This window comes from Anomalospiza imberbis, chromosome 28, assembly GCF_031753505.1.
Source record: "Anomalospiza imberbis isolate Cuckoo-Finch-1a 21T00152 chromosome 28, ASM3175350v1, whole genome shotgun sequence".
Lineage (NCBI taxonomy): Eukaryota > Metazoa > Chordata > Aves > Passeriformes > Viduidae > Anomalospiza > Anomalospiza imberbis.
The window spans coordinates 2,553,627-2,571,946 of NC_089708.1; the positions used below are offsets into that span (position 1 = coordinate 2,553,627).

General features: G+C 49.5%; 2 protein-coding genes across 5 annotated transcripts in view; one reads left to right on the forward strand and one right to left on the reverse strand.

The window, feature by feature from the left end:
* DOCK5 (dedicator of cytokinesis 5) overlaps positions 1-7,583 on the forward strand; it is a 78,528-nt gene extending 70,945 nt beyond the window's left edge. Inside the window, exons 50-52 of one of the 4 annotated variants that reach the window (XM_068174589.1) lie at positions 3,423-3,561; positions 5,457-5,554; positions 7,446-7,583. In XM_068174589.1, the coding sequence (XP_068030690.1) occupies positions 3,423-3,561; positions 5,457-5,554; positions 7,446-7,547 (339 nt within the window). In that variant the 3' untranslated portion in view covers positions 7,548-7,583. Of the gene's footprint in view, positions 1-3,422; positions 3,562-5,456; positions 5,706-7,445 lie in introns of those variants that run through there. The other 3 variants (XM_068174590.1, XM_068174587.1, XM_068174588.1) reach the window with 3 other exon arrangements.
* Positions 7,584-12,290: 4,707 nt separating this feature from the next.
* On the reverse strand, positions 12,291-16,101 carry GNRH1 (gonadotropin releasing hormone 1). The gene is made up of 3 exons (XM_068174366.1): positions 15,955-16,101; positions 15,118-15,213; positions 12,291-12,454 (listed from the first exon to the last, which is right to left on the reverse strand). Exons 1-3 carry the CDS (start codon positions 16,093-16,095, stop codon positions 12,413-12,415), a joined length of 279 nt encoding a protein of 92 aa, XP_068030467.1. The 5' UTR covers positions 16,096-16,101; the 3' UTR covers positions 12,291-12,412.
* Between the last annotated feature and the right edge of the window lie 2,219 nt (positions 16,102-18,320).

An 18,320-nucleotide genomic window follows, 5' to 3' on the forward strand; every position in this document is an offset into this window, starting at 1 on the left:
CATGGCAAACCCCTGTTTAGGTTGGAGCAAGGAGCCCCTGCTCAGGCAGGCAGGGATCCAGATGTTGAGCTGCTGTCAGGCAGCAGCACTGCACAAATCAAATGTCCTGTGAAGTGCAGACCCCTTGCATGGATCAGGGAGTTGGGAGAAGATGCTCTGGTGGTTCAGTCACCAGCTCTGGAAGCCTGGGTCTGCCAGGCTGTGCTCTGCTGCAGCCCCGTGTGAGGGCAGGGTGGTCATTGCTTGAGGAATAAACCAGAATGTGCACCCCAGAGGAGGCTGGGATGAGGAACAGCCTGGAGGCTGTTGGGCTTTAAGGCTCTCAGTGGGGTTCAGAGTGGTCACCCAGAGCACAGGGATGAGTTTCAGCTCACAGACAGAGCTGTACACCCCGGGATATTGTCCTGATGGGCATAAAAACTGTGTTATACCTTGAAATATTATCCTGATGGGCATAAAAACTGTGTTATACCTTGAAATATTGTCCTGATGGATGTAAAAGCTGTGCTACACCCCGAGATATTGTCCTGATGGACATAAAAACTGTGTTATACCTTGAAATATTATCCTGATGGATGTAAAAGCTGTGCTACACCCCAAGATATTGTCCTGATGGACATAAAAACTGTGTTATACCTTGAAATATTATCCTGATGGATCTAAAAACCATGTTACACCCCGGGATGTTGTCCTGATGGATGTAAAAACTGTGCTACACCCTGAGATATTGTCCTGATGGATCTAAAAACCATGTTACACCCTGGGATATTGTCCTGATGGACGTAAAAACTCTGTTACACCCTGAAGGACATAAAAACTCTCTTATACCTTGAAATATTGTCCTGATGGATGTAGAAGTTGTGTTGTACCCTGGGATATTGTCCTGAAGGATGTAAATACTGTGCTACACTCTGAATCTGAGAGAATTTGGCACCTGGGCATTTCAGTGCTCCTAATCTCACTGAAGCTGGTTGCTACTCTGATTTAACACAGGCTCGTTTTTCACAATAGCACGAAAACTCAAATTCCTGTGTTTCCCTTTCCTCTCCAAGTTCCAGCTGAATCTGGCGTGGACAGGTAATGCTGATCCATTTTCAGGAATTCTCATCAGCTCTGAGGGATGCTGCCAGCACTTGGAGGCTGTAGAGTGTTTCTAAGAAAGGGATCTGTGGTGCCAGGGTGCTGTCATTGGTACTGACAGCGTTTCCAGCCCAGGAAAACTGGGGTTGTGGATGCTGGTGCTGCAGGAGGCCTGGCCCTCTGCCTCTGGAATTGCTGTTGGATGAAATCCCCAATATCTCTGAAGGGAAGGAGCCATCCAGGGTTCCAGTCCTGCCTCAGGATGTTGCAAAGCCCAGGAAAAACTGTTTTTATGGCTGCTCTGCTCCATGGCTCCACAGTGAGAGCAGGAGTTGGACAGAGGGATTTTCTGGAGCGTTGGACTAAGCTGTCTGGGAGCTGGAAAGCCAGAGGGAAGCAAAAGACTGCCTGGGCTTCATGTGTGTGTGTGTGGTCCCTTCTGTGCAGAGAGAAATCCTGAACTGCCCGGGGATGGAGAATTGACCTCTGAAAAAGAGTTTAATTATGTGTTTAGGTGACAGCCTGCTCTGGGAAGCAATGAACTAGTATTTGAAAGGACCCCAGTATTCGTGCACTGGACTTCTGGGGCCGCACTGAGGTGGCCTCGTGGTTTGAGTGAAGAGCACAAAGGATGTGACACTGGAAGGAGCTGGATGCAAATTCCCAAATGCAAAGGATTTGCTCTGTAAAGCCTAAAATAGACTCATTTCACAGCCCTCAGGAGCTGGATGATACCAGAGCCCTGACCTGCACCCAGAATTTTATTTTTCTTTATTTCTTGGAAAGAGTTCACCCTTAACTCCCCTCCAAAGTTTTTCCACAGAACTGCAGCAATTTTTCAGTGTGACATCTTCCCTCCTTAATTAATACACTTAATTAATACATTAGTAATGCCATTAAAAGCAGGTTAGTGCTGCTCAGGAAGTGCCAGGGGAAGCTGGGCTGTGTCCTGGGAGCACAAAGGGTGCCTTTGACACAGCCAAGCCAGGCAGGACTTTGATTCCTGTTCACCTCTCTGTGCCAGTGTTTGTGTCACAGTGACAGCTCTGTGTTCCTGCCTGTGCTCACCTCTCTGTGCCAGTGTTTGTGTCACAGTGACAGCTCTGTGTTCCTGCCTGTGCTCACCTCTCTGTGCCAGTGTTTGTGTCACAGTGACAGCTCTGTGTTCCTGCCTGTGCTCACCTCTCTGTGCCAGTGTTTGTGTCACAGTGACAGCTCTGTGTTCCTGCCTGTGCTCACCTCTCTGTGCCAGTGTTTGTGTCCCTGTGACAGCTCTGTGTTCCTGCCTGTGCTCACCTCTCTGTGCCAGTGTTTGTGTCCCTGTGACAGCTCTGTGTTCCTGCCTGTGCTCACCTCTCTGTGCCAGTGTTTGTGTCACTGACAGCTCTGTGTTCCTGCCTGTGCTCACCTCTCTGTGCCAGTGTTTGTGTCACAGTGACAGCTCTGTGTTCCTGCCTGTGCTCACCTCTCTGTGCCAGTGTTTGTGTCACACTGACAGCTCTGTGTTCCTGCCTGTGCTCACCTCTCTGTGCCAGTGTTTGTGTCCCTGTGACAGCTCTGTGTTCCTGCCTGTGCTCACCTCTCTGTGCCAGTCTTTGTGTCACAGTGACAGCTCTGTGTTCCTGCCTGTGCTCACCTCTCTGTGCCAGTGTTTGTGTCCCTGTGACAGCTCTGTGTTCCTGCCTGTGCTCACCTCTCTGTGCCAGTCTTTGTGTCACAGTGACAGCTCTGTGTTCCTGCCTGTGCTCACCTCTCTGTGCCAGTGTTTGTGTCACAGTGACGGCTCTGTGTTCCTGCCTGTGCTCACCTCTCTGTGCCAGTGTTTGTGTCACTGACAGCTCTGTGTTCCTGCCTGTGCTCACCTCTCTGTGCCAGTGTTTGTGTCACTGACAGCTCTGTGTTCCTGCCTGTGCTCACCTCTCTGTGCCAGTGTTTGTGTCCCTGTGACAGCTCTGTGTTCCTGCCTGTGCTCACCTCTCTGTGCCAGTGTTTGTGTCACTGACAGCTCTGTGTTCCTGCCTGTGCTCACCTCTCTCTGCCAGTCTTTGTGTCACAGTGACAGCTCTGTGTTCCTGCCTGTGCTCACCTCTCTGTGCCAGTGTTTGTGTCACAGTGACAGCTCTGTGTTCCTGCCTGTGCTCACCTCTCTGTGCCAGTGTTTGTGTCACACTGACAGCTCTGTGTTCCTGCCTGTGCTCACCTCTCTGTGCCAGTGTTTGTGTCACAGTGACAGCTCTGTGTTCCTGCCTGTGCTCACCTCTCTGTGCCAGTGTTTGTGTCACAGTGACAGCTCTTTTTTACTGCCTGTGCTCACCTGAACGTATGTGTGTCTCTGTTCCCAGCAGGGCACGGCAGGCAAGGCACAGAGGCCCAAGAGTCTGCAGCTAGGAGACAACAGGCTGACTCTGCTCCAGGGCTCCTCGCTGCAGCAATCCACCTGCAGCCCTCCTCCCATCACCCCCAAAACCCCCCGGACCCAGAGTAAGTCCTGCTGCTGGATTATTGTGGGAATGACTCCGTGTTTGCAGGGAACACGCTGGGGAGGGAGGGAGGAGCTGCTCCGAGTTAGATCACAGCTCGGGGCTGTGGAAATCTCGAAAATCAAGATTTACTCCATGGATGCACATTTAAAATGTTACTGGAGGTCAGTGTTGCTGTTCCATTTTACAGACAGGGCTTTGGAGCACAAACAGTGGGAGCTGGGCCCCAGTTGCTGCCTCTGGAGTACAGTTATCCCCAGTGCATTCCCGTTGCCCACTGCCTGTTTCCCAGGAAAACAGGGGTTATCATTTTTGTCAGATAACAGAATTTGGCTGTGCTATCAAAGGTCACACCCGTGGCTTGCACATCACTTGTTGAAGCAGTGCATCTCAGGAATTCCATGGAACAGTTTCTGGGTTTCTCAGTTCCTTGTTTTCTCCTGTATTGACCTGGACAAGAAGGATGGGGAGGGACTTTTCACAGGGGTGAGGAGTGATGGAACACAGGGGAACGGTTTTAAACTGCCAGAGGGCAGGGTTAGATGGGATTTTGGGGAGAAGTTCCTCCCTGTGAGGGTGGGGACGGGCTGGGATGGAATTCCCAGAGCAGCTGGGGCTGCCCCTGGATCCCTGGCAGGTGTCTCTGCCATGGCAGGGGTGGCACTGGGTGGGATTTAAGGTCCCTCCCAACCCCAACTGTCCCGTGACTCTGAATTTTGGGCAGGTTTATGAAACCCTGAGGAGAGCAGCACATGCAGTCAGTGTAGATGGCTGTAAATCATCAGGTCAGGTCTGCAGGAGCATCTCCAGTGGATCCCCAGGAGGGCACTGCAGTGATCCCATGGTGTTTGTGATCAGCTCCGTGCCTAAATGATCAATGCAATGAGGGTTCTGTTAATTAGTGAACAATAGCTCCCATCACATGGCAGAGAGTTCTAGGAGAGCTGGCTGGGCAGCTTGGACATTCAGCTGTAAATGTTCCACCTGAAGGAGCTGGAATTTATCTTCAAGGATTAACAAAATGAATAATTTCAAAGGTTTCAAAAACATGCTGAATGTAAAACAGCACACTAATCTGATCCTGGAAAAGAAGAGGGGGGAAAAAGCCCTTTCTGGTATATTCAGGAAGTTCTGTAGTTAATTCTGCAGCACATTTAAATGTGGCTTAAGGTAAAAATAAAAATCCCTGGGCAGTTCCACCCCTAGAACTCCCTGGCTGCTGCATTGCTCAGTCTGCTGCTCTTTTTTGAAAGGAACAGAAGTTCCTGGGTAGGACTTGGCTGTATTTATGTGGGTGTCAAGTCAGAATCCAGTGCAGGTAATGATCTAAACCAGCATAAAATTGTTGTGAGAGGATAAAAACAAAAAAATCGTTACCCGGGCAGGGGATGAGCTGGGGAGACAACCAGAAACAAATTCAGGGACTCGGTGAAGAAAGATCTGTGAAAGGAATGTAAAAGCTCTCTCTTCTCCTTAGCAAGGGTTTAATTGCTGGAATCCTTCTGAAGTTTGGGTTTTATCTCCTCCATCAGCTGGAGTTAAAATCAAAGTGAGTTCTGAGGGGAGGCCCCAGGAACACTCCAGCTGTGCTGATGGAAGCAGTTTGCTGCTCTCAGAGCCATTTGGGGAAGGGGAAACTCCTCAGGGCACTGGGAACTGCAGGGGGACTCAGCTGGGACCCAGCACATCCCTGCAGGCTGAGCTGCTGCAGCAGGGAACTGCTCACAGATGAAAACCACAGGGTATTTAATGAATTTCCCTTAAAATCTGTGTGCAGCCCCATTTCCCATTTCTTTTTCACCTTTCTTATTTGGTTGGGTTTTTTTTTTTCCTTATTTGTTGGGGTTTTTTTCCCTTATATTTTGTTATTTCTTCTCTCATTGCTGTTGTTTCCAGGCTCCCCCTCCTTGCAGGCTGATGGATTGGCCACGCCACCCCCCCCTCCACCCAAAAGCAAACCCTACGAGAGCAGCACCCCCAGGAACTCCGTGGAGGTGAGGAAATGGGAGCTGACAGCTTTTTGGAGAGCAGCTTTGGAGCAGGAGGCACCAGTGGAATTTTCCAAGCTGTTCTTAGGGTGGTGCTGCTTGAAACCTGTCTCACCATTTCACTGCTTCACTCCCTGAAACCACAAAAGAAGGAAAAAATGGTGGTTTTTTTTTTTTTTTTTTTTTTTTTTTGCTTCAGGAGAAGACACTGGAGTGCAGTGCCTTTATTATTTTTTTTCCAAGTGGGAGTTGTGTTGTCCTTGGTCAGGAAAAAAGTGTGTGGGGATGGGAAGAGATATGGAAAACACACCAGCAGCAAAAGTTTCAAAAACATGATTAGCCTAAAATAGTGCAATAATTTGGGCTGAAAAAGAAGTGGGGAGAAAATCACAATTTTCAGAGTTCTCCAATGTCTCCTTCTAAGCTTCAGCTTGGCAGAATCTGATTTTTCAAGCCATCAGTGAGTTTAAAAAGGCTGTATTTAAATCCTGCCCTTTGTCTCAGTTCCATGGAGTGATTTTCTTGCAGGAATATCAAACTGCCCCTTTGTCAGTGCTGTACCACTGATGTTTCTCTTATACCTCGTGGTCACCAGGCTCTTTGGAATCCCTGACATGCAAATATTGTGTCAGAATCGTTTCACCTGCCCCTGAAATGAAGGTGCTGGTGATGCCAGACCAATTCCTCACCAGTGGGAAGCAAGAAAGGATCCTTTGTGACTGAGAGAGGGATGGTGCCCTCCCAAAACCTGTCAGGAATTACCTTTTGCAATTGAAAGGGAGGGATGTCTTCCCCAGTCCAGTTTACAGAGAGGATTTGGGAGTACCTGAGTGGGATAAACTGGGATTTGTCCAAGAAGAATTTGAAGAGTGATCACACTTGACTACTTTAGCAGCACAGGAAAACAAGAAAACAGCTCATGACTCAATAATTCTGTGTTGTGATGCTGGAATAAAGCCTTGAAATATGGGCTCAGGAGGAAGTTTTTCTTCTTTGCCCTTCATTTGGCTGGAAGTGACTGTGGCTGCTGTGCCCAGCAGAGATCCCAGCTCCAGGGATGCTGTGGGAGTCGCTGGATCAAGAGGATTAATAAAAGAGCCTCCTTCCCTTGAGTCCTGTAAGGAAGCTAATTACTGCCATGTCCTGGCCTGCAGCATCCCCCTTGGCTGGCAGCCAGAGGGAAGGGATTCACAGGGCTGTAAAGGGAGATTGGGAAGGGTTTTCTGAAGGATTTTGTCAGTTTGCTGTTTTAAAGTTGGGTCTGTCTTCCTTGGGTTAAAACAATCCTGAAACGTTAGAGTTTTGGCTGAGGAGTGATGAACCACACAACCTCCTCACTCTCCTGGCCTTTCCCATCTCATTTATTTACGGGATGCCCCTTAAAACAGGCAGGGACAACATGAAATCCCCCCTTAGTGCAAGAACAAGAAACGCCCTCCAAGCCCCTCTGCAGGCAGGCAGGATGTGGCTTGTTTAATTAGAGCTGCCCTTGCTTCCAGTTTAGGGTGTTAAATTTTGCCATTCTGATTTGAGCACATTTTACATCCTTTGGGGCAGCTCATCCGGCCAGCAGGAGAAAAAAAAAAACCTGAATTTTAAAACCTGGAAGGAAATGGGTTTGTTGGCATTGATCACCAAAAGGAGGGATAAATGCTGAAGTTGGGCTGCAGGTCAGAAGCAGTTAAAGTCTATCCTAGGCATGCTCCAGCAACTAAAACATTTCAGCTTCTGGTATCTCCTGGGGATCTGTCCTTTGGCCCTGTCACGTGGAGCTGGGGCTGAACTCCAAGGTTTGCTCCTGGAAGAACCATCACGACCTTTTGGGTTCCTCATTTGGTGAAGCAGAATGCCCTCCCCTTGCCAGCAATGGTTTATTTTTGTGTTTCCATCTCCTCAGGTTGCTCCACCGCTGCCCAGCAGACGTGAGGCCAAACCTCCCCCTCCACCCCCCAAAACCAGGAAATCCAGCGTGGTGTCCTCGGAGCAGGGGCTGCAGTGAGGATCTGGGGTCACAGCAACGCCCAAGGTGCAGTGGCTGCTTTATTTCCAGCCAGCCTGGGGACCTCCCCTGCCATTGCACCACTTCCCCTGCAGTTTTCCTGGGAAATACCACGAAGGAAACGTCGTTGGGCCTGGATTCCCTGCCCTGTGTTTGCCTGTGCAGTGCTGACACACTAATCCAGACGTCTTCCTCCTGGAATTCTCCCTCCTGGACTTGTCTGTCCCGAGTTTGTCACTGCTGCAATCCCAGCAGCTCCTTCCCAGTGTAACTGGGAATCCTGGGCTGATCTCACGGTGGTATCACTGCAGGGCAGTGGAGTTTCCTGCCTGGCTCTGGGTCTCTGCCCAGCTTGTGCTTGGTTTGGAGCAAGATCTCATTTTGTGCTTTCTAATGAGGTGGGAAAAATCCCTCCTGTAAATGTTTGAGATGACAGAAGCTGCACTTTTGCCAGGGCTGGACTGGTACCACCTGCACTGATACCAGGGCTGGACTGGTACCAACTGCACTGATACCAGGGCTGGACTGGTACCACCTGCACTGATACCAGGATTTCACTGGTACCACCTGCATTGATACCAGGACTTTACTGGTACCACCTGCACTGATACCAGGATTTCACTGGTACCACCTGCATTGATACCAGAACTTTACTGGTACCACCTGCACTGATACCAGGATTTCACTGGTACCACCTGCACTGATACCAGGATTTCACTGGTACCACCTGCATTGATACCAGGATTTTACTGGTACCACCTGCACTGATACCAGGGCTGAACTGGTACCACCTGCATTGATACCAGGATTTCACTGGTACCACCTGCATTGATACCAGGATTTTACTGGTACCACCTGCACTGATACCAGGATTTTACTGGTACCAGTTCCAGAAACAGCTTGTGGCCTGTTTATTTATCATCAGTATCGATGAAGATTTTGCTTTCTCTTCCAGGAAATTATTTTGTTTGTTCATTCTCTCATTTTGCTTCTGATAATCTTGGAGAAGTTGGGGAGAGCCACTAAAACCCTGCTGAGGGTGTTGCTCACAGCAGGAAAGACAGTTATTGTTGGGCTGGGGGTTCACGGGCCGTTATTGTGCTCCCCTGACTGAAATGGGTTTCTGACCTTACTGAAAAACCAGAGTTTGTTAAACCTAATGAAAAGTTTCCTCAGCAAAGGCTTTTTCAGGGAAAACCAAACCAAACAAAACCCAACCCAACAAAAACCACCCACAGGAGGGTTTTGCTCAGACTGAAGTTGTCACTTTCATTTGTTCTTCCCACTTCTTTTGACATTGGTGTGACTGCAGGAGCTGCTGTGCTGCCTGCCCAGCTCTAGAAGCAGATTGCCCTCATCCCAGATTGCCATCACCTCCAGCTTGGAGCTGCTTTGGAGGTGGCACTGCGGTCACATCCCATCCATCCCCAGCCTGATTGCTGCACGCACTTCCAGCTGTCTCCGGGCTGCTGCTTCTCAGGGGAAATCTTGGGAATCTTCCTGGACACCCTGGCCAGCTTTCCCCCTCTCTGGGGCATTGTAGGACGTGTCAGCTCCTCGCTGTGCTCTTGGACACAGACGCTGCTTGACTTGAAAACCACTGGGTTTTCTTGTCTTCCCATTTTCTGTGCACTCTCCCTGCCGCTGGCAGCGCTGCCTTCCTGCTGCGCCCACACCGACCCGGGATGCTCTGGAAGGTCCCTGCAAGGGCAGCTTTTTGTCTGGGCTGGGAATTCTGCTTCAGGCAGAACAACAGGATGTGGTCTGAGGTGTCTGAAGTGCATCTTAACAGCACCTATTGTTAATTCAGTGCCTTTCCCCACTCTGCATCTGGCTCTGACCTCAGTCCTGGGTGCTTTTCAGAGCAGGTTGGGTTGAACTCCTCGAGGGAATCAGCAGGAGCACAGGAGGCTGAGTAGGGATCCCAGGAATGGTTTCCCTGGTGTGGGCAAACAGACTGAGCTGTCAGGTTTGGGTGTTTTGGTTCTAAGTGGCTTTGGAGTTTTCTTTTCCATCCTTTTTGTTCTGCTTTAACAACCTTAACATGTGAAAGCACCTTCTGCATCCAGGATTTTCCTGGAGAAGGAAAACTCCATGCCAAAAACTCTCACAGGAGAAGGTCTGACCTTGGGAAGAATTTTTCAGCAGATCTTTAACGAGCTTTTTGCTCTTTTACTTGGGGAGGTTTGGCTCTGGCTGCATTTTTTGCAGTTGCAGACCAGGATTTTGAACAGAATCCTTGGCATGTTGGTGGTGAATTATCCCTCCCTTCCTTCCCTTCCTTGGGCAGTGCAGCTGCCAGGGGTGAGAACAGTTGCCACCTTCAGCTCTGCTCTGCCTTGAAATTGCTCCTCTCACCTTAAACCTCACCTGGGTTTGCTGCTCACAATTTCAGGCTTCTCCTCTCCCTCCCTGTGTCTGCCCAGTTGAGCACTGGGATGGGAACCCTCTGAACTGGGAGGAGAGGAGCAGCTGACACTAAAGAGCTCAGAACACATTTTCCCTTGCCAGGACATTTTGGGCATTTTCACTGGCAAATTTGCCAGAAAGGGCTCTAAATTTGGTTCTTTTTTTTTTTCTTCCCTTCTCAGCATTATTTATGTTCTAGAGTTTATAAACTTGTCCCACTCCTGCTCCTTTTGGCAATGTCCCCAAAGTGGTGTCCAGTTCTCTTACCTGGCTGATAAAGGTTGGCATCACTGGCTCAGAGGTGCAAGATGGGATTTCTGTTCTGTGCCCAAATGAATCAGGACTTTGGGTCAGCTTTGGGGGGAAAAAATCATCAAAGTGTCAGATTTTGAAAGGCAATTGGGCATTTAAGTGTGTGAGGAAGAACAGCATTCGAATGATTCTAAATAAGTGGAATTAAGTGCCCACTCTTAGGAGAAATCCCACCAGAACTGTGATTTTGTTGTGTTTGCTCTTTGCTTGGGTACCTGCCTGACACGAGTTGTGAGATTTAATTTTCAGAGGCAATTTAAGGTTGTCTCTACCTTGTTTTTTTAAACGAGAACCATCTCTTCAAGTTAATTAGGTGCTTTAGGAAATGCCTCTAATGTGTTTTAAACTGGAGGGTTTAAAATGGGAATAAGACAGTCCACAATGATGATCTCTGCATACCACAAATTACAGCAACTTCTGCCCAATTCATGGTTTGGAATAAAATCTCAAAGATAAAACATCCACTCTGCAGAGAAGACAAAACCTAATCCCATTTCAGAGCCAAGCTGTTCAAAGCTGCTGTGAAATTTCAAGTCTTTGAGGATTTCAGTTTCTCTCCTTTGGAGAAATGTGCTCAACACTTGTTTTCTGGAGCTTTTAATTAAAATTTGTCATGCTGTGATAAATTCCTTTAAAAATGTGACAGGCTCTAATCCACATCAGGGGCAGAGGGGAGCAGGCAGCTTTGCCTTTCAGTGGATTATTGGATTAGGAAAGGACACAGATTCCAGGGAGAGCAGCTCTGTGATCAGCAGTGGCACAGAACTCCAGGATGGATGTGCAGGGGCTTTCTGGGCTCCTGCATCCCATAAACTCCCTGCTCCCAGCCCAGTGTCTGCTCCAGACTCACACCGAGCTGGACTTGCAGTGACAATGCCCCAGATTTTCCTCTCCTTATTTATTTTTACCATTGTAAATGGAAATTATAACTTTAAATCTGTAATTTAACTAATTTTTTTTTTATATAGTGAAAGCATTCCTGACCTGCCTCTGCTACCTTCTTTTGATTATTTTTATTTCAATTAAAAGCTTGACCTTATTTTTACTGTTGCAGACCAAATCCTGTGGTGGACCAGGGTAAGCTTTTCCAAAGACTACAGCAGGGAGGAAAAATCAATAATGTGATTTTATGGCTGTTCAAAAGCACGAGGTTCACCTGATTCTTCTCTCTGAACCTTAAACAAAGCACTTTTAGGACAATTTGGGCACTACAGGGTTTACTCAAAGGGGGTTCACACCTCCCATTTTCAGGTCCATGTGGTGCTGGTTTGTATTTTTAGGCAGAGGTGGAAGCGCCTCAGCAGCTCCAAATTCACCCCAATGTGCATTTGATTAATTTTTCTCACTGTGGTATAACAAAGGTTTAATCACTCTAGACCCTGGGACATGTTTGTTGTGAATTCAGCAGGGTTTGGGTGTTGTGGAAGGAGTTTTTGTGTGTTCTGGGATCCTGGATTGGTGATTCCATTGCAAACCCACTTTTTGCAGAGTGCAAATAGGATGTTTGGGGTTTTTTCAGTCCTTTGCAACTGAATCAGTAAAAATACAGCTTTAAAGTGGCTCTGGGGAGAGCAGGAGCTGTAGGAAGGGACTGCAGCTCTCTGGGTGAATGCCACATGATTCACTAAATCTGTAAAGCAAGGTGTACACATTTTTGTGGGTTTCTCAAATGTAATGATTGTTGTAAAGTTTGTAAATACATTTTTAAAATAAATGTAGTTTTTATGACTGAACCAGAAGAAACAAGCAGTAAAAGTCTTTCTTCCATGGACCACTGGTGGACAGGGGAGTTAATTCCAAGAGTGAGTTTATTCTTTTACCAAACTTTCCTTGCTCTTTTACCCAGAGAGGAGTGAGATGAGGCCATGGTTTTGTCTGGACACGTGAAACAAAAGTTGTCCCATCCAAATTGTCCCTGCAGGACTCAAAGCAGACCCTTCTCTGCTGCTCCCACTCTGGACTGGGATGTGTTCCCTTTTACGTAAATCCAGTAATCTACACAACAATTTTCCACTATTTTAATGCAATTTCAGAGTATTTATTCACATATTGATCCAAGCAAAGACCATTTGAGGAGGAATTTATTTTAACGCAGTTTTGAAACCTCACTCTGGCTCTGTGGCTCCATTTCACTTTGGAAATTTTTAAACCTTCTTTCTTCTGTCTTCTCCCTCCACCAGCCTCTCCTGTAACCACACACCAAATTCTGGGTTTAAAGAGCAGAAATGCCTTGGAGGATGGAATTTTCAGGTGCTAAAATACCACAGAGGTGAAGCCTGGGGTGGTTTGGATGGAGATGAACTGGGTGAATATCTGGGGGTTTGTTCCCTGAAGTGCCTCAGGGAGGGGGAATTTTGTGCTCCCTCCCACCTTCCCCAGGAAATGATGATAATGAGTGTTTTTCCATGGGGTGGAACATTTCCAGCCACTCCCCTTTCTTTTCCCTGTTTAATATTCCTGTAGCAACACCAGGAATGTGTTGGGTTGGAAAAGCTGGGTGTGGAAAAAGCTTCATTTGTCTTCAGTGTTATAAAGCAGCAAGAAATGAGAAGTTCCTGAGCAAACCTCAGGATCTGGTGGGGTTTGGTCCTTTCAGCTCTGCCAAGACAGGCCAAGTTTCCCTCAGTGAGCCAGAAAGGACTCATTTCAAATATCCTGGTAATTATTCCGGTGTGTTTTCCTGCCTAACATCATCTCTTGCAGTAAAAAAAAAATACTTAACTATAGTAAATTACTGCTGCTGGCTCTTCACCGTGCAGGCAGTGCTGCTGGAAGTCATGGGCCACAACTCCAATACATGTTCAGTACAAACAGGATTAAAGACGAGCTAAAATCATATTTATTTAGGTAGTTTCTGCATGAAAATCCAGTGGAATTCAGGCTCTGCATTACTGTTCCTGATTTTATGAGCCTTTTCCAGGCCTGACGCCTCAGTGAGTCTGGAGAGGCTTTCAAGCACTCAGAGCTTTGGGGTTTGGCTTCAAAGCTGAAGTCCAGATTGAGCTTTTGGGATGGCCCAGGGACACTTCCCAGGAAGTGGTGGCCATCTGGCCCCATCGAGGTGTTGCTGGGTTAATGGAAAAGCACATCTTTGCCTGAGAAGGCTCACTGTGTGTCAGTGAACTCAGATGTGAGGGCTGTGCTGTCGCTGCTGTGCAGCAGCTAATGGAAATGCATTTCCCAGCCTGGGGACCCTGGGAGCAGCAGCTTCCATCTGGCTGTGCCCTGCAGCAGCAGGGACACCCTGGGACAGGGACAGCCCTGGGACAGGGACAGACCTGGGACTGGGACAGGGACAGCCCTGGGACTGGGACAGGGACAGACCTGGGGCAGGGACAGGAACAGACCTGGGACTGGGACAGGGACAGCCCTGGGATAGGGACAGACCTGGGACTGGGACAGGGACAGACCTGGGACAGGGACAGACCTGGGACAGGGACAGGGACAGACCTGGGGCAGGGACAGCCCTGGGACAGGGACAGGGACAGACCTGGGACTGGGACAGGGACAGCCCTGGGACAGGGACAGGGACAGCCCTGGGACAGGGACAGGGACAGACCTGGGACTGGGACAGGGACAGCCCTGGGACTGGGACAGGGACAGACCTGGGACTGGGACAGGGACAGACCTGGGACAGGGACAGCCCTGGGACAGGGACAGGGACAGACCTGGGACTGGGACAGGGACAGCCCTGGGACAGGGACAGGGACAGACCTGGGACTGGGACAGGGACAGACCTGGGACAGGGACAGACCTGGGACTGGGACAGGGACAGGCCTGGGACAGGGACAGCCCTGGGACAGGGACAGGGACAGACCTGGGGCAGGGACAGCCCTGGGACAGGGACAGGGACAGCCCTGGGGCAGCAGCAGGGACAGCTCTGGGACAGGGATAGACCTGGGACTGGGACAGACCTGGGGCAGGGACAGCCCTGGGACTGGGGCAGGGACAGCCCTGGGACAGGGACAGGGACAGACCTGGGACTGGGACAGGGACAGACCTGGGACTGGGACAGGGACAGACCTGGGACAGGGACAGACCTGGGACTGGGACAAGAACAGATCTGGGACAGGGACAGCCCTGGGACAGGAACAGGGACAGACCTGGGACTGGGACAGATCTGGGGACAGGAACAGGGACAGGGACAGACCTGGGACTGAGACAGCCCTGGGACAGGGACAGAGCAGGGACAGGGACAGACCTGGGACAGCAGCAGGGACAGCCGTGGGACAGGGACAGAGCAGGGACAGGGACAGGGACAGCCCTGGGACTGGGACAGAGCAGGGACAGGGACAGACCTGGGACAGCAGCAGGGACAGCCGTGGGACAGGGACAGACCTGGGACAGGAACAGGGACAGCCCTGGGACTGGGACAGGGACAGCCCTGGGACTGGGACAAGGACAGACCTGGGACTGGGACAAGGACAGACCTGGGACAGGGACAGCCCTGGGCCAGCAGCCAGGGGTGCTGTGGCTTCGTAGGGAGCCGGGGAGGGCTGGGCTTGGTCTGGGTAAATTGAGGCAGGAAACGCCACTGCTGCAAGGGGAGCTTTGGAATGATGGATCCCCGTCCTGGGAGTGTCCAGGGAGGGATTTGGGAACGGTGCAGGTGACAGTGAGGGACCTCTGCAGGTAATTTTGATCCAGTGGGAGATGTCCCTGCCCATGGGACAAGGTGGATTTTAGGTCCCTTCCAGCCCAAACCATCCTGGGATTCCATAATAAGGGCAGAGCCAGTATTTCCTCATGTGAGCTAAACTTTACTCCCTCTTCCTCCTTTTTTTTCCCTCCCCTCATGTATCTTCTTTAAATTTTCCCCTAGTGATGACAGAAAAACCACATTACTCACCATGGCTTCCTTCAGATCCCCGCTCCTGGAATTCTGGTACGAGCCTGGGCACGCACTCTGCTGCACCTCCTCTAATTGCTCCATTTCATTTGCAATCTGGATTGGAAAAGTGACACAAGGAAGTGAGACAACCTTCAGGAAGGGAGAAGGGAGATTCTTCTGCCAAAAGCAACTCTGCCCCAGTTACAGATGGCGGCAAAACTACACAACTGAAATTGTGTAGTGGAATGTTCCAGTGCACAACTGAAATTCACCTTTTCCTCACGAACCCCAGGATGCTGAAATGAGGAGGAACTAGACATGAAGTATGGATTGGAAAAGAGGGGAAAACCAGTGCTGGACAGAACCTTCCACATGTGCTGTGTCATTTAAGTGCTGAGCATCCACCGCATGCAAATTGCCAAAATGTTAAGGGAGGTGGAGGAATTATCATAAAATAACCCATCAGAATGCTGGAATTTAGGGAGAGGATGAAATCAGATTTTTAACCCGGACCTCAGAGCTCCATCTCTCCCTTGGAGCTGTCTGTCCAAATTATTCCATAGTGCTTCAGTGAAAGTTCAGAGGTTTTATACACAGCGATTATGAAAATATATATATTTTTTTCTCCATACAATAGTTTTAGTTTTGCCAGCTACAATGTGCTGTTCCTTGGGCCAGGCTGACAAATGTCACCTCACCCCTGTTTTTCCAAATCCTACTTCAACCAATGTCTTTATCCCCAGATCTGGGGATGGCTGGGGGACAGACACGGGCAGAGCTGTAGAGGGCAGCCTTTGTCACCTTTTTGGCTGCATTTTTCTGCAGGCCAGGGTTGTTTCCCAGCCCAGGACCCACCTCCTGGAATGGTCCCAGCAGGACCTGGGCGCTCCTCTTGCCCCCTGGCTGGAGGCCGTAGGACCAGTGCTGGGCCAGGCACAGCCCCACGGACAGCACGCACAGCAGGACACTGGCCACCATCCTCCTGGACTTCTCCATCCTGGGAGAGACAAAAAAGCACCTGTCTGGTCATAAAGGCATTGCAGCTCCATTTGCACCTCGGAGAGGGATGGAAATGAGGCATTTCTGGGACACAGAATCGTGGAATGTGCTGAGCTGGAAGGGACTCCCAAGGATCGTGGAATTCCAGCTCCTGGCCCTGCACAGGCACCCCAAAAATCCCACCCTGTGCCTGCTCCACTTCTGATCTGCACCTCCTGGGCAGGAGCCCCAGCTGGATTTGCAGCCTCTCAAAGTGTGGATTAGCTCACTTGAAAGAGATTGGACATCTGAAAAATTTGGCTGAAGATCTAAATTAGGATTTCTGAGTTCCAGGCATGTGTGGATTTCAAAGGTTGCATTCCCTGCTGGTGTTTGCAGATGTGTTCAGCTGGTTTCTGATGTCCCTGCTCCTTAAAAACTGAAAACTGCCCTTTGCAGACTCTTTTTTTTTTTTTTTTTTTAATAGGAGCATCTGTAAGCACTGGATAAATAAAAAGGGAGTGTGGGATGTTGTTCCAGCACATTACCTGCTGCCTGAGAGAGGTTGTGGAGTAACTCCAGCTCTTCTCCTCTGGAAAATGTCTGTAAAGGTGCTCTCACCTCACTTTTTATACCCAAGAACCCCAGTGCCACCCCATTCCCAGCAGGAGACTTTTTCCACTTCTCCCTCCCAGGCTGCAATTTTGATGTTGCTGTTACAGTCACTGTCATGCACAAGCAAAGCCCATAATTGGGACACCCCGGTGCAGCAATTAAATTCAGCTCTTTTCTCTAAAAGTCATACACGTAACAGCCTTGTTTTTAAGAAGTTGTAAATCCCACACTGGGGTCCAGAAGATCCTGCTGGGAAATGAAGGAGCTCTTCTGTCAGTGAGTTCTGCTTCCTTTAGTAAAAGTTCTTGGGTGAGTCTGAATTTGTTGAGGGTGTGAAATGGGTGAGGAACTGAGCTCAGTCTTTAAGAATCCTGGAATGCTTTGGGTTGGAAAATAACTTAAATTCATCTATTTCCACCCCTGCCATGGGCAGAGACACCTTCCCCTATCCCAGGGTGCTCCAAGCCCCATCCAACCTGGCCGTGGACGCTTCCAGGGATGGAGAATCCGTGGTCCAGGCAGCACCTCGTGCCCATCTTCACTTATACCAGGCATGAAGGAAACAACCCTTCGGTGCTCTAACTTATGCCTGTGCTTGCACAAGTGCCCGGAGCAGTTGGAAATCCTCCTCCTTAATATTTAACTTCAGGTGCCTTGGTGTTCCTTGCTTTGTAAAATGCCAGGTGGGATTAAACTGGACCAGTCTATGATTGTCAATGTACTTTGCTGGCACGATGGAGCCTCCGGTGTGTACAGGATCCCCAAATCCTTTTTAGAAGGGCCTGGAGTGACAGGGACAAGGGGGAATGGGTTTAAACTGACAGCACAGAAGGTTTAGGTTGGGAAGAAATATATAATTAGGACAAATTCCTTCCCTGAGAGGGTGGGGATGGGCTGGGATGGAATTCTCAGAGCAGCTGTGGCTGCCCCTGGATCCCTGGAAGTGTCCAAGGCCAGGCTGGACAGGGCTTGGAGCAGCCTGGGACAGCGGAAGGTGTTGGGGATGGAATTGATGGAAATGATCCTTAAGGCCTGTTCCAACCCAAACCATTCCATGATTCCCTATTTTTCAGTCTCGAGAGTATGTGCACTGCAGGTTTCTACAGATTTATTTGCATGCAGGAGTTCAGTTCAGTATTTTTGACTGCAGAACTTGTATTTTCCCCCACCTGGCTGCTCCTCTGCCTTGCTGTGCACTGTTCTGTGCCACCTGAATGTCTCGTGTTCCCTGTTCTCCAAACATCCTCTGCTCCGGCTCCCATGGCCTCTTGGAGCTTTAATGGATTGAAGTCATTTAAGAAGTAAATAATTCAGGGAGGATTTGGTGACTCTCAGCAGAGTCAATCTTCCTGCCCCAGTGCTGCTCCCACTCCCGGCAGGGGCAGCCAGCCCCCAGCTCCAGCTCAGCTGCTCAAGCTGTGAAAACAGTCGGGGTTCAGAGCAGAAATGTTCCTGCTCCTCCGGTGAGGCACGTGGAGTCACCCAGGGATTTTCCTGTGTTCGGAGCCTCCTTCCTTCCCCGATGAGCTCTGCAAAAATGAGGGTTATTTAAAGGTAAAAGCAGAGTTGGTTTGGACATTTAAAGAGAGCTTTGCCCCATAATTGCACCTCATTATCCACCACCTACC

What these genes read in the sequence shown, in the direction of transcription:
- GNRH1 (XM_068174366.1), bottom strand. Translation starts at nt 16,095, where the DNA reads ATGGAGAAGTCCAGGAGGATGGTGGCCAGTGTCCTGCTGTGCGTGCTG. An exon ending in TGCTGGGACCATTCCAGGAG is followed by an intron (nt 15,214 to 15,954) that starts GTGGGTCCTGGG and finishes TTTCCAATCCAG; the next exon opens with ATTGCAAATGAAATGGAGCA. An exon ending in GGGATCTGAAGGAAGCCATG is followed by an intron (nt 12,455 to 15,117) that starts GTGAGTAATGTG and finishes GTGTGGTTACAG; the next exon opens with GAGAGGCTGGTGGAGGGAGA.